The sequence below is a fragment of the Gymnoscopelus microlampas genome (assembly GCF_963454915.1).
Source record: "Gymnoscopelus microlampas genome assembly, chromosome: 13".
Classification (NCBI taxonomy): domain Eukaryota; kingdom Metazoa; phylum Chordata; class Actinopteri; order Myctophiformes; family Myctophidae; genus Gymnoscopelus; species Gymnoscopelus microlampas.
Window position 1 is genome coordinate 13,763,510 of NC_139950.1, and position 14,857 is coordinate 13,778,366.

At 38.1% G+C, this 14,857-nt stretch overlaps 1 protein-coding gene across 3 annotated transcripts in view; it reads right to left on the minus strand.

The window, feature by feature from the left end:
* Positions 1 to 1,440: 1,440 nt before the first annotated feature.
* Positions 1,441 to 14,857, minus strand: part of LOC311059268 (uncharacterized protein) — a 61,086-nt gene continuing 47,669 nt past the window's right edge. The window contains exons 2-5 of one of the 3 annotated variants that reach the window (XM_084077024.1): positions 12,362 to 12,779; positions 11,978 to 12,091; positions 10,673 to 10,740; positions 1,441 to 1,622 (exon numbers count right to left, since the gene is read on the minus strand). In XM_084077024.1, the coding sequence (XP_083933150.1) occupies positions 1,539 to 1,622; positions 10,673 to 10,740; positions 11,978 to 12,091; positions 12,362 to 12,728 (633 nt within the window). In that variant the 5' untranslated portion in view covers positions 12,729 to 12,779 and the 3' untranslated portion in view covers positions 1,441 to 1,538. Of the gene's footprint in view, positions 1,623 to 8,936; positions 9,973 to 10,672; positions 10,741 to 11,977; positions 12,092 to 12,361; positions 13,161 to 14,857 lie in introns of those variants that run through there. The other 2 variants (XM_084077022.1, XM_084077023.1) reach the window with 2 other exon arrangements.

The window sequence follows — 14,857 nt, forward strand, 5'->3', positions numbered from 1 at the left end:
ATCTAAATTCAATGAATGGGCTGAAACTGTGTGGTAACAATTTAGATGTCACCAGATGTATCATGAAGGGGATATTTCTGATCGTCTGGCTATACAAGACTAGTCCTAGACTAGTCCTAGAGTAACAGGATGGCAGGTTTTCATCCGGTAGTGAAAGTTTTGTAATAGTTGGACAGTTGGAAGTGGAGAGAATGAGTCAGTAAAACTCTGGTTGTTAACCCTTTAAGACCTGAGGCGATTCTTAAAAATGTTTTCTAAATCCTAACAGTTTTTTGATTTTTTTCCCCCCAAAAATAGCAGATCTACAAGCTCATAGTGCGGCACTCGGTGCCGCGCTATGAGCTTGTATATCTGCTATTTTTGAACAGCCAAAGAAATCTAAAGTGAGTTCCAGGCCTTAATGGGTTAATCTAACTCTGAGAGGATACAAATGTGACCAAATGGACCCTCTCTGAATTACAAGTGGATAGATCAACTCTGAGAGGATACAAGGGTCCATTTGGTTAGATTTGTATCCTCTCAGAGTTCCAGTGGATACATTAACTCTTGAGGACTTTACTGTGTAACATCAGCTCTGCTCTGGTGGGGGTTTTCTTGTGTTACCACCAGATGACAAACTTTAAATATTTCTCTTTTTTTCATCCCGGATATTGGTCCATTTATTAAAATTAATTCAAATTGTATCATTCATTTCATTCATGCTTTGATTTGATCTTTTGTTTAAATTCATTTAAACCTTTTTTGGGTATTTTGTCTTTTTACAATTTGTTTGTCCAATTTCAATGTACAGTTTTCATAATGCCTTACAGGTTCCTGTATATAAACTAGAATGGATACTAGTTCAACGTGTAAATAAACATCTCAAAGACTTATGTCTGATGTGTATATGTGTTATTTTACACATTACAACAGCACTATAGTCCACTACTTATCCTGTGATTTGGAAAAATGTAATTTCAAGTTGTTGAAATAGAATCTCAATGGGTGGGTCTCTTGAATAATTCTTGTTACCTTTGTATTCTAATTTGAGAGAAAACTACTAGACTTGTGAGTGCTTGTGCAGCCAAAGAAGAAATGTCTAGAGTGGATGATGGCTGATTTAAGTAGTCACACCATCCTGAGTTAAATCTCTGAGCTGTGATGTGCGTACAAAGTTTCACGGCAACCCAACGCTGTGTTCATGATTTGAGGCATTTTATTAAAAACGAGACACAAACTTTAGATGCCAATCTTAGCCAGTCAGGATGGAATATGAAAAATCGGACAGGTCCGTCTTGATCACATGACTATAGAGATACTGTGTACCGATGTGTGTGGTGTTTGGACAAAATCTGCAAGAGAGTAATATATATATTTATTTCTTTCAAAAGTCGGCCTCCTGGTGGCTGTATAAAAGGCAGATGTGAAAAATGCAGGGCAGAGGTTTGTCCTTGTTAGGTTAAGACTTTGACAGGGGCCAGTTTGGAATTGCAGCCTCCTGAAGGTGTTTTTTTAGGGCAGTTTTGAAAGTGAGTAGGGTTTTACACTCCTTTACTCCTTTACTTGGACTCAGAGACTGCAGCGCCAACGTGACGTGATGTCTGGTCTTGCAGGGTATCATAAATGTATACAGTTTTCGGAATCTGAAACACAAAGACAGAGAGAAATATGTAGTATTTGTAGTGTAACGTCACCAAGATGTCCAGTCAGAGCCGGGAACTTAAACAGGGAACTTAAACAAGTGTGTGTAGACCAAGATGCAAACCCAACCAAGCAGCTGCACTATCCTGTCAGCGAATATAGGAACGCTCGCGCCAAAACACACTCACCCCGTGTCAACTCCGCCGACCTCGGAACGGTCGCGGCACCAGGTATTCCTAATCTTAACCTCAGTAAAGCTATGCCTAAACCTAACCTTATTCCTAAACTTAACCTCAGTAAACTAATTAGGAATAACCTAACCTTATTCCTAAACGTAACCTCAGTAAAACTATGCCTAAACTAACCTTATTCCTAATCTTAACCTTAGTAAAACTATGCCTAACCCTAACCTTAACCTCAGTAAAACAAATACAAGAATACAAGAACCGCTGGGGGCGAGCAGTCCGCAAAAAAAAAGAAGGGGGGTAGTGTGTTTTGGGGCGAGTCGTCCGGTAACCTGTCAGCTAAAGGGCCAGGCCCGCTAGAAAGCTAACATGCAGCTGATATGTTACAGTAGTAGTAGTAGTAGTAGTAGTAGTAGTAGTAGTAGTAGTAGTAGTAATAGTAGTAATATTATATGGACAAGCTGGTGAGGAAGGCTAACTCTGTAGTTGGAGACTACAGACTGCAGAACCATAGCATTTGTATTTGGCACTGTACATTTACACATGAAGAGGTGACCGGGTCATTGGGTTTGTTGCGACATCGGGCTGATGAATAAAAAGTTCAAACACATCAAACAGGCAGATGTTAATAATTGCATCAAAAGAAAAAACTCTATAGTGGTTCTCAGACTTTTAAGGCTTCAATACCCCCTTTCCCTGAATTCTGATTACCTTTAGCTGACTACAACATTTTGCTTCAAAAACTGAAGAGAAAAGCATAGCTAAAGTTGTTTTGTTTTTGTTTTTAGTTTTTTTTATATAGTGATTTTCTGTATCTTGAAAAACGTTAAATAATAATGGCATGAAGCCATGATGTCAACAAACAACAGGGTAAATAGTCACATAAGTAGAGACACAACCGTCTCTTGACACAATTAAACAAGTTTACTTCAGTTAAACAAGTTTTCGTCAGTTAAACAAGTAAAGGGTGAATTAATCTATCACAGAATAAATAGATGAAATAGGGAAATAAAACTAAGCTAAACCTAAAAAGAACATATACTGTGGCATTAATAACTAGTTGAAGAAACTGAACCAATTTAACAGTACATTTTTTACATTAACTTATTAAAGGTACAAGATGTAAATCTTACTTAACTTGAATCCCTCTACCTAAAATCCTGTACCTTAATTTAACATTTAACCTTGTACCTTAACTTAATTTGTTAACTCTGTTTGAGGTCACAGACAATATAAAGTTATAGACATATTATGTTACACAAAGATGTGGGTGTATTTACACTGATCTCTCAGATTTATATTGGAGAATTATTTTCAGTCTGTTGTTGATTGGTTCTGTGTTTAACAGTTTCGTTTTTAGAACTCAAACCTTTTTTTAAAGTAGTGAAACTCACTCAAATCACTTCAACATTCATTGTTGATTACAGAAGTAAATAATTTACCATAAGTCACATTTAAAAGGTTTAATATGAAATCTGAACCATACTCATGACCTGTATGACCTAAAAGTTGTACAGACCTGCTAGTACTGTGATCAGAATGAGGTTGAGAGCCAGAGATACGAGCGGCCAAAAGGTCAAATCCTTCTGAGAGCCGGATGGCACTGACAGCTTGCTAGCTGGAAAAAGCAAACTCAAAGTTTCATCCCAACAGAAAAAAAAAAACATTAGAAAATGTACAATAACAATCATCTTCACGTTTATTTGCAGAGCACTGTTTGGAAGATTTGCGACCAATAATGATCCCTGAGATTCTTCATACTGTATTTATAAGAGGTGAAGTTTACTGGATTGAACTGAGATTAGAAATGCAATACTACTTAGAGATAATACAATGTTTGAAGTTCAAATCTTTCAAAAGTCAGGAAGCTTGTCATGCTTACGAGAGACAAGATGGAAGGTTTCATTCAAAAAGGTGGTGTCACGTATATGGGTGCAGTAGTAAAATGTCAACTCTTCCAGGGTCACGTTGTGAATGAACAGACGGTACCCCAGCTTCACAGAGAACCTGTCTCTGAAAGTCTCATTGAAATAGTCAGCATCCTCCACTATGTTACTGAATATTCTCAGGATTGGAACAGGGCATCCTCCCAGTAACTGCATGTGCCAGATGACATCTCGTTTAAAATCCAGAGAACAGTTCACTAGTAAGAGACCACACCTCTGCTTAAGTTTAACGATTTATTGAAACAAAATGAGATGGACGTGGGACTGGATGAGGAACCCATGGTGGGGTGACGCAGAGTGCAAGTTGGGGAGTGTCTCGGGAGCTGACGGCCATCGTTGCTCTACTCGGGGAGCGGTCGGTCGTCTAGGCTCTGTCACTGTCCCCCCTGGATTCCTGGAGAAGTAGAAACAGAAGGGAGAAGAGCGAGAATCGAGGGGGAAGGAGGAGGTTGGGGTGGAGGAGGACGAACTTGAAGCGACGCAAGGCAGAAAGAGCCGATCTACAAGCGCAGTACTCACGACCCATGTTTGGTCTGTTGAGGAGCAGAACAAACAGGAGTTGAGAGATCGCAGCTGTATTTATACTGTGGTGATTGCAACGACGATTGGCTGAGGTGAGTGGAGGCAGGTGTAGTGGATAGGGGTGATTATGAAAGGGGAGTGGCTAGTGAGTGAAGGTAGTGTGGTAGACAGGGAAGCGATGGAGGACGGGGAGTGGCTGTGATAAGCAGAGGGAGGTCTCCACTCCTGAACTTGCGTTGTTATATACAACTGCATTTCAAGATGGTGTCTTGTCCCAATTCCACAGGGACATTGGTGATCCATCCCAGAGTGTGGACAGAAGTCATAAAAACAACAAAGAAAAACAGAGGCATTTCTACATGTTTCTCCATGTTGTTCAACCAGATCACAGCGGGGAGAGATGTGATGTCTGTCTGTCCTACACTGTATCCCTCTCAGCTTTCCTACTGTCTGTTTCTCCTACACTGTCTGTCTCTCTCTCAGCTGTGCTACTAAATCTAAATACATTAGAGGTATGACAGTGGATTAGCAGCCTTCCGCTTCAAAATAAGTTTGACGGCAATCAAGCCGGTTTCTTCCAAGTATTGTGACATCAACCTCAAAACCAATTGACCGATGGCACTGAGAGATGATAATAGCTGTGTAACTTCCTGTCTGACACCTTTATGGTGTCTGTCTAACTGATCATGTTCATGTGATGCATGCAACCACAGACAGCTCACTTATACAGGAAGTTCAAGACGCTTCTAATTCATGTGAAATCTGAATAAGCAAGAGAGATATGTTGCAGTTTTAACTACATTTATTTTCATGGCATGAGTCTGCAGGAGTCTAGCCGCCTATAAGAGGATCGTCTATGTGTTCATTTATTTTCACATTTTTATATTTTTGAAATAACTTTATTTTTATAATGGCAGTCAATGGGGCTGAAACTCTCCCCAAATTTGAGGTCATATGTCATAGATACATACTGTATATGACTGACATACAGACTGGCCACATGAAGTCTGAGATCCACATTGGAGCCACACTGTTCTTATGTGGATTACCAGATCCACATGATTAGATTTTTAGATTAGGCCTACATATTGAAACGCAGAAAGTACGGAGCACCAGAAGTGAAAGTGTTGTTTTCTCCTCCTTCTTCTCAAAATTGTTTTATTGTCTCCGCCAGAGGTGGAGAGTATGTTTTCGTCTCCGTCCTTCCGTGTGTCCGCCAAGCTAACATTGGTCAAGCTTCACGTGACACGTGACAATATGTTGAAAGGGTGTGCTTTGATTGGCTAGCGAGACGCATGACGAAATAAAAACCTATAAATAGGTGTGTCACTTCAAAAAATCATTTATATTTTTTGAAGTGAGCTTCCATCAGCCAAGCTAACATTGGTCAAGTGACACGTGACAATATGCAATATAAATAGGTAAGACAGGATTAATCAGCAACAGTACTGGCGGAGACCTGTGCTCCGAGGAGCACATTTTATAGTTGTTTATGTTATTAACTCATGGGAACATCATATGGCCGCCCATCTTTCGCACAACGTAATAACATATGCGAACGATGGACGGCTTGTATCCAAATGAAGGATTTCAATCTAAAAACTTGAATTATGTATTATATCTCGTGGCCACAGCATACAGATCGTGCACCTTTTAAAGCACCCCTAAATTTCTTGCTAGCATCCCACCAAAAATATGTTGTGTGTGTGATTGAGCTTTGATACTTATTTTGATAATTTCTAGTCATTGTGATTGCATCTTTGCCTCAGGTTTCATTAACTGAGTTTCATCTCTAAAACAGGTGTATTCTATTAAAATATTTGATTAAAACATTGTTTTTGATATATTTTTTGATATATATATAAATAAACACATGAACCCATGAATACATTTCGTAATGTCTTTCTTTCATTAAAATGTTTGTGAGAGAGAGAGAGAGAGAGAGAGAGAGAGAGAGAGAGAGAGAGAGAGACTGACGTTGCCAGTGTTTTGGTTAACAAGGAAAATCGATGAAAAATGCGATGCATTTGAGCTTATAGGATTGATTGAATATTTTATTAGGCAGAAATGTAGAAACAGCACAAGTACAGTTAAAACACTTTGTCTAAAAGGTCTGTCCAAAAAAGTCCTTGCGGTCTTGTTTCCATTGAGGTCCTTGGTATTCAATTCGTAAACATATAATATTCATAGACCGGATTGCTTATTGCTCTCACGCAATAAATGGCAACATAGTTTCACCTCACCTCTTTCGGCTCCCCCATGTGTACACAAACCTAGGCGTGCCTGTTGGTGGTATAGATATAAAACTGGAGCTGGCAGCTCTGTCTGCAGTGGTGTAGAGGACAGCACGAGAGGCGAGGATGTGGTCACTGAGAAGCCTGTAGATCCTGTCTAGAACCGATGATAAATCGCAGAATAGAAGTGCTACTTGCAACCTAACCACAAGCCTATATGCCTTGCAAAGAACACCTGCCTCACTGCAACCACCATCTCTGCAGGCCTCTGTACAAACAAAATGAACATAGACAATGTCGTTTTGTCTATGTCAACTGTATCAAAAAGTTTTTTTTGGTCATTACTCAGACAGGTACAAATAACGAAATGCAATTATGTGAGGTCCTCAAAAAACACTGTGACATGGGGCGGCAGTAGCCGAATGGTTAAGATGTGTATCACATAGGCTCTGATGACTGACAGTGAGTCCCAAGCCCGGCAGACCTTGGCTGCACGTCACTCCCTGAGTCTCTCCCTAATTCCTGTGTCTCTGTGGACTGTCAATGAAGGCAGCTTACCTGTCTTCTATGGTGTTTACTATGGTGCTTACCTGTCATCTAGTGTGCTTGCTATGGTTGCTTACCTGTTTGGTATGGTGCTTACTATTACTTTTCTTTTCTATGGTGGTGCTTACCTGTTTTCTATGGTGCTTACTATGGTGGTGCTTACCATTTTTTTATGGTGCTTCTCTTTTTTTTCAATGGTGCTTCCTATGGTTCTTCCTGTGGTGCTTCCCTGTCGTTGCTTACTATTGTGCTTACCTGTCTTCTTTTGTTTTTACAACATAGTATAGTATGACTTATTTTATTTGTATTTTTGACAACATAATACAGCATGACTTATTTATTTATTTTATTTGACAACTTAGTAGTTACTATCACTTATTGTTTTATTTGAGAACATTCTTCTATGTATTAATCAATCAATCAAACAAACAAACAAACAAACAAACAAACAAACAAACAAACAAACAAACAAACAAATAAACAAACAAACAAACAGCTGTCTTGGAGATCATATGTGAGATGTGAAACAAAGCAAAATAAATCACAAAAAAACAAAGAGTCACTGATCACTGTCAGGGTCACTGGGTCTTTTGAAACATAGTCAGATCTGATGGATAAATACCTTCAAACACTTAAACATAATAAATATGTTTGTAGTTCAAATCTTTCAGAAGTCAGAAAGCTTGTAATACTTAGGAGAGACAAGATGGAAGGTTGCATTCAAAAAGGTGGTGTCAAGTATATGGGTTCAGAAATGTCATCTCTTCCAGGGTCACTTTGTGAATGAACAGACAGTTCCCCAGCTTCAAACCCTCAACCTAATCACAAGCCTTGCAAAGAACACCTGCCTCACTGCAACCACCATCTCTGCAGGCCAATGTAGAGACAATGTAGTTTGTCAACTGTATCAAAAAGGTTTATTTGTCATTACTCATACAGGTACAAACAGCTAAATGCAATTATGTGAGGCCCTCAAAAAATACTGTGCCATGAGGTGCCTATAGCCGAGTGGTTACGACGTGTATCACATACTGTAGGCTCTGAGCTTTGTCACAGAAGACATTTGTTTTGACAACATAATATAGTATGACTTTTGTATGTTTTTTATTTGACAACTTAGTTTAGTTACTATAAATATTCTTTACATTTGATATTCTTGTACAGTATGTATTATGTATTACTGATGAATTGAGTAGCCTACAATGGAAACAAGCCCGTTTTGTTGAGCTATCCTTTTAGCATAACCTTTGACTGTACTGCCAGTACTAAACAAACACACACTTATCAGAGCCTGGTTTTTACAGCTGTCTTGGAGATCATGTGAAGTGTGAAACAAAGCAAAAACAATCACAAAAAAACTATAATATATCAATCATAAACAAACCATCATCTTCATGACTTTAATTTCACATTGTGTCGTTGCTCATTTTGTAGACTAAAACTATGACGACTACCTTTTTTCACTGACAAAAACAAAATTAACTAAATAAGAACTATGCTATGATGACTAAAACTAACACTAAATATATTGACAATTTCGTCAACAAATAAAAATTAGACTAAAATGTTAGGGAGGGACTAGTGGAGAAGAGATCCAGTAGAACTAAGCGTATTAGTTCTTGGTAAAGGCGGAATACTGTTGTTAGTGTAAATAAACACATCAATCTTCATCTACAAGCAAATAACTCTTCCCACAATGCATGTGGTTCAGATAGTGTTCAGAGTTAGACATAGCAGAATGATGCAGAGCAGTGAGCTGTGGTAGTGCTCTCTCATAGACACACTGTTTCCTCCCGCAATAGGAGGAGACGTCACTGCTGCTGCTTCACCACTGGTTGTTTCCTCTGTGGGTTTGACTGGAAAATTAAAAATGACAAAATAACAAGGATTGTGTTATATTCAATTCAATTCAATCTTTATTAGCGGACTCAGGTCCATAGAAATACATTAAATTTGAAAATAAAAAAAACAAGACATGAAACAACATCTTTTAAGGTGCGCGTGCACAAACGAGCACGCGCGCAAAAGTTTCACGGGACCGCGCCCGCTCGCCTAACCGCCCCCTCAACTTCTCTGTGCGTCCCTAATAATCACCCGCCTCTCATTGAAAATGAATGACATAGGCGCGTTGCCACTTGCCGTGTGAAAGGACCTTTAGACTTAAGGTCTAAGGCTTATATTACTTCATTTCAGTTGTGTTGCCCCACTTAATGTCAAGCATTGTTTAACACAATTTACAATTATGACCATGACTTTGACCTGCGATTAATTTGGATTGTCTAATAATTCTTGTTACCTTTGTATTCTAATTTGAGAGAAAACTGCTAGACTTGTGAGTGCTTGTGCAGCCAAAGAAGAAATGTCTAGAGTCCATGATGGCTGATTTAAGTAGTCACACCATCCTGAGTTAAACTATATAAACTCTGAGCTGTGATGTGCGTACAAAGTTTCACGGCAACCCAACACTGTTCATGATTTGAGGCATTTTGTTGAAAACAAGCCACTCCTACAAACTTTAGATGCCAACCTTAGCCAATCAGGATGGAATATGAAAAATCGGACAGGTCCGTCTTGATCACATGACTATAGAGATACTGTGTACCGATGTGTGTGATGTTTGGACAAAATCTGTAAGAGAGTATATATATTTTTTCAAAAGTCAGCCTCCTGATGGCTGTATAAAAGGCCGATGTGAAAAATGGCCTTGGCCTCTAGGGAGTGGGTGTGCACAGTTTGACGTCAAGCGGGCCAACGGTGCCGGAGATTAGCTGTTCACAGACAGACGGCCACGCCTTCGGCCTGGCAGAGACCATAAACAGAACTAGAACCAGGGGTGAGCTGGGACTCAGAGACTGCAGCGCCAACGTGACGTGATTTCTGGTCTTGCAGTGTACTGTAACTGCACACAGTTTCTGGAATCTGAAACACAAAAACAGAGAGAAATATGTAGTATATGTAGTGTAACGTAACCAAGAGGTCCAGTCAGAGCTGGGAACTTAAACCGGGAACTTAAACAAGTGTGTAGACTAGGATGCAAACCCAACCAAGCAGCTGCACTATCCTGTCAGCGAAAATAGGAACGCTCGCCCTAAAACACACTCGCCCCGGTCAAATCCGCCGACCTCGGAACGGTCCCGGCACCAGGTATTCCTAATCTTAACCTCAGTAAAGCCTAAACCTAACCTTATTCCTAAACGTAACCTCAGTAAAAATATGCCTAAACTAACCTTATTCCTAACCGTAACCTCAGTAAAACAAATACAAGAATACCAGAACCGCTGGGAGCGAGCGGTCCGCAAAAAAAAACATTGGGGGTAGTGCGTTTTGGGCCGAGTCTTCCGGTAACCTGTCAGCTAAAGGGCCAGGCCCGATAGAAAGCTAACATGCAGCTGATATGTTACATGGACAAACTGGTGAGGAAGGCTAACTAAACTCGTAGTTGGAGTTCAGACAGAAGACAGCTTGTGTGAAGTACAGTAGGCCTACACTGCAGAACCACAGCATTTGTATGGCACTGTATATTTACACATGAACTACTGGGATGTACAGTTACACAACCAGATGGCAGATGTATGGTACATTTACACATGAACTACTAGACACAGAATTGTCCTCTGACCTCTTCATAGGTGGGATTTACAGGTGAGTCAGAGGTGACCGGATGATTGGGTTTGTTGCGACATCGAGCTGATGAATAAAAAGTTCAAACAGGCAGATGTTGATAATTGCATCAAAATGAAAACACAAGCTTACTTGAAAATATTTTTTAAAAACCCTCTATAACAGTGGTTCTCAGACTTTTATGGCTTCAATACCCTGAATTCTGACTACTATAGCTGACTAAATTTTGCTTCGAAAACTGAAAGAGAAAAGCATGGCTAAAGTTGTTTGGTTTTTGTTTTTAGTTTTTTTTCATAGAGTGACTTTGGGTATCTTGAAAAGTGCTATATAATAATAATAATATTCATCATCATAACATGACATTTATATTATAAATGTAATATATTATTATTATTATTATTATTATTATTATTATTATTATTATTATAGCTTGCATATGATGCTATGAATGACCAAATTATTAAGAATAATACCCATTAAATCCTGTACGTTAACTTACAATTACAATTTACAAGTACAATTTAGACATTTAGCCTGTGCTCTCATTTACGACTTACAAGTGTGAAGTCAAAGTAAAATGGCTTGAAGCTATGATGTTAACAAACAACAGGGTAACTAGTCACATAAGTAGAGACACAACGTCTCTTGTCACAATTAAACAAGTTTACTTCAGTTTCACAAGTTTACTTCAGTTAAAAAAATTTACTTCAATTAAACAAGTTACTTCAGTTAAACAAGTAAAGGGTGAATTAGTCTATCACAGAATAAATAGATGAAATTGGGAAATAAAACTAAGCTAAACCTAAAAAGAACGTATCCACTGTGGCATTTAGTTGAAGAAACTGAACCAATTTAACATTAAATCTTTTACCTTAACTTATTAAAGGTACAAGATTTAAATCTTGTACTTAACTTGAATCCCTCTACCTAAACTTAATATTAAATCAACCACCTTAACTTAGCATTAAATCCTGTACCTTAATTTAACATTAAAACTTGTATCTTAACTTAATTTGTTAACTCTGTTTGAGGTCACAGACAGTATAAACTTCATATTATGTTCCACAAAGCTGTGGGTGTATTTACACTGAGCTCTCAGATTTTCAGATTTAGATTTATCGGAGAATTATTTTCAGTCTGTTGATCTATTTTTTAACACTGTTGGTTTGAGTTCTAAAAACTAAACTGTTAAAGTAGTGAAACTCACTCAAATCACTTCATAATTTACCATAAGTCACATTTAAAAGGTTTAATATGAAATCTGAACCCTACTCATGACCTGTATGACCTAAGTTGTACAGACCTGCTAATACTGTGATCAGAATGAGGTTGAGAGCCAGAGACACGACGGCCAGAGACACGAGCGGCCAAAAGGTCAAATCCTTCTGAGAGCTGGATGGCACTGACAGCTTGCTAGCTGGAAAAAGCAAACTCAAAATACGTTTTATCCCAACAGAAAAAAAAACTTCGAAAAATGTATAACTGAACAATAACAATCATCTTCACGTTTATATGCAGAGCACTGTTTGGAAGATTTGCAATCAATAATGATCCTTGAGATTCTTCATTCTATATTTATAAGAGATGAAGTTTACTGGATTGAACTATAGAAATGCAACACTACTTAAAGATAATAAGATGTTTGAAGTTCAAATCTTTCAAAAGTCAGGAAGCTTGGCATGCTTACCAGAGACAAGATGGAAGGTTTCATTCAGAAAGGTGGTGTCATGTAGGACATCGGTGCAGTAGTAAAATCTTGTCTTTTCCAGGGTCACATTGTGAATTAACAGACGGTTCCCAAGCTTCACAGAGTACCTGTCTTTGAAAGTGTCATTGTAATACTCAACATCCTCTGTTTTTCTACTGAATGTTCTCAGGATGCGAACAGGGGATCCTTCCAGTAGCTGCATGTACCAGACGACATTCTGACCCAGAGAACAGTTCAGGATGGCGTCTTGTCCCTCTTCCACAGGGACATTGGTCCATCCCAGAGTGTGGACAGAGCTCATAAAAACACCAAAGAAAAACAAAAGCATCTGTTTGTGTCTCTCCATGTTGTTCAGCACAGAAACCAGATCACAGCAGAGGATGGTGTGATCTCCAGTCTATCTCTCCTTAGCTGTCTCCCTCTCAGCTTCCACTGTCTGTCTCTCCTACCCTGGCTCTTTCTCAGCTGTGCTTTTAAATCACAATAGAGGCATGACAGTGAATTAGCAGCCTTCCTCTTTAAAATAAGTTTGACGGCAATCAAGCCAGTTTCTTGGAAGTATTAAAGTAAAAAAAAGTAGTAAAAAAAAGGAAGTATTGTGACATCAACCTCAAAACCAATTGACCGATGGCACTGAGAGAAGATAATAGCTGTGTAACTTCCTATCTGAGACCTATATCGTGCCTGTCTAACTGATCACGTTCATGTGATGCAACCACTAACAAATATAGGAAGTTCAAGACGCTTCTACTGTAATTCATGGGAAATCTAAATAAGCAAGAATTTATTGAGATATGCTGCAGTTTACTTCAATTAAACAAGTTTGCTTCAATTAAACAAGTTTACTTCAGTTAAAAAGTTTACTATAGTTAAACAAGTAAAGGGTGAATTAATCTATCACAGAATAAATAGATGAAATAGGGAAATAAAACTAAGCTAAACCTAAAAAGAATGTATACTGTGGCATTAATAAATAGTTGAAGAAACTGAACCAATTTAACAGTAAATCTTTTACCTTAACTTAAAGGTACAAGATGTTAATCTTGTACTTAACTTGAATCCCTCTACCTAAATCCTGTACCTTAATTTAACATTAAACCTTGTACCTTAACTTAATTTGTTAACTCTGTTTGAGGTCACAGACAGTATAAAGTTATAGACATATTATGTTCCACAAAGCTGTGGGTGTATTTACACTGAGCTCTCAGATTTATATTGGAGAATTATTTTCAGTCTGGTGTTGATTCTGTTTTTTTTTTTAACACTGTTGGTTTGAGTTTTAAAAACAAAATTGTTAAAGTAGTGAAACTCACTCATATCACTTCAACATTCATTGTTGATTACAGAAGTAAATCATTTACCATAAGTCACCTTTAAAATGTTTAATATGAAATGTGAACCCTAATCATGACCTGTAACCTAAAAGTTGTACAGACCTGCTAGTACTGTGATCAGAATGAGGTTGAGAGCCAGAGACATGACGGCCAGAGACACAAGTGGCCAAAAGGTCAAATCCTTCTGAGAGCTGGATAGCACTGACAGCTTCAAGTTTCATCCCAACAGAAAAAAACATTAGAAAAATGTATAACTGAACAATAACATCATCGTTTATTTGCAGAGCACTGTTTGGAAGATTTGCAATCAATAATGATCCCTGAGATTCTTCATACTCTATGTTTGAAGTTCAAATCTTTCAGAAGTCAGAAAGCTTGTCATGCTTACGAGAGACAAGATGGAAGGTTTCATTCAATAAGGTGGTGTCACGTATATGGGTGCAGTAGTAAAATGTCATCTCTTCCAGGGTCGCTGCCTGGAGAGAAGATAATAGCTGTGTAACTTCCTGTCTGACACCTATATGGTGTCGGTCTAACTGATCATGTTCATGTGATGCATCCTCAGACAGCTCACTCATACAGGAAGTTCAAGACACTTCTAATTCATGTGAAATCTGAATAAGCAAGAATGTATTGAGATATGTTGCAGTTTGAACTAAATCTATTTTCATGGCATGGCTCTGCAGGAGATTATATATATATATATATATATATATATATATATATATATATATATATATATATATATATAATCTCCTGCAGAGCCATGCCATGAAAACATAGAGCTGATGAATAAATACCTTCAAACACATAACATGCAGATATATATATGAATTGCACCCAAAAAAAAAAGCTTGCTGCTCCATACTGTGCAGAAAAGAAAAATAATTCTGTATCACACTTAAACATCTAACTGTACCTCAATATTACACACTTAGCTTTACTTAACATCAAATCATCTACCTTAACATTAAATCCTGTACAGTAACATTAAACAACTTAAAGGACCACTTCACCCATTTCCAACCTTTTTTTTTCATATACCGTATGGTCCTCAATAATGCTCATTATAAGTTGTTATTATTATTTTTATAATTTTTGAATTTCCTATTTTTACTGTTAAGCACATAAACATAATGCA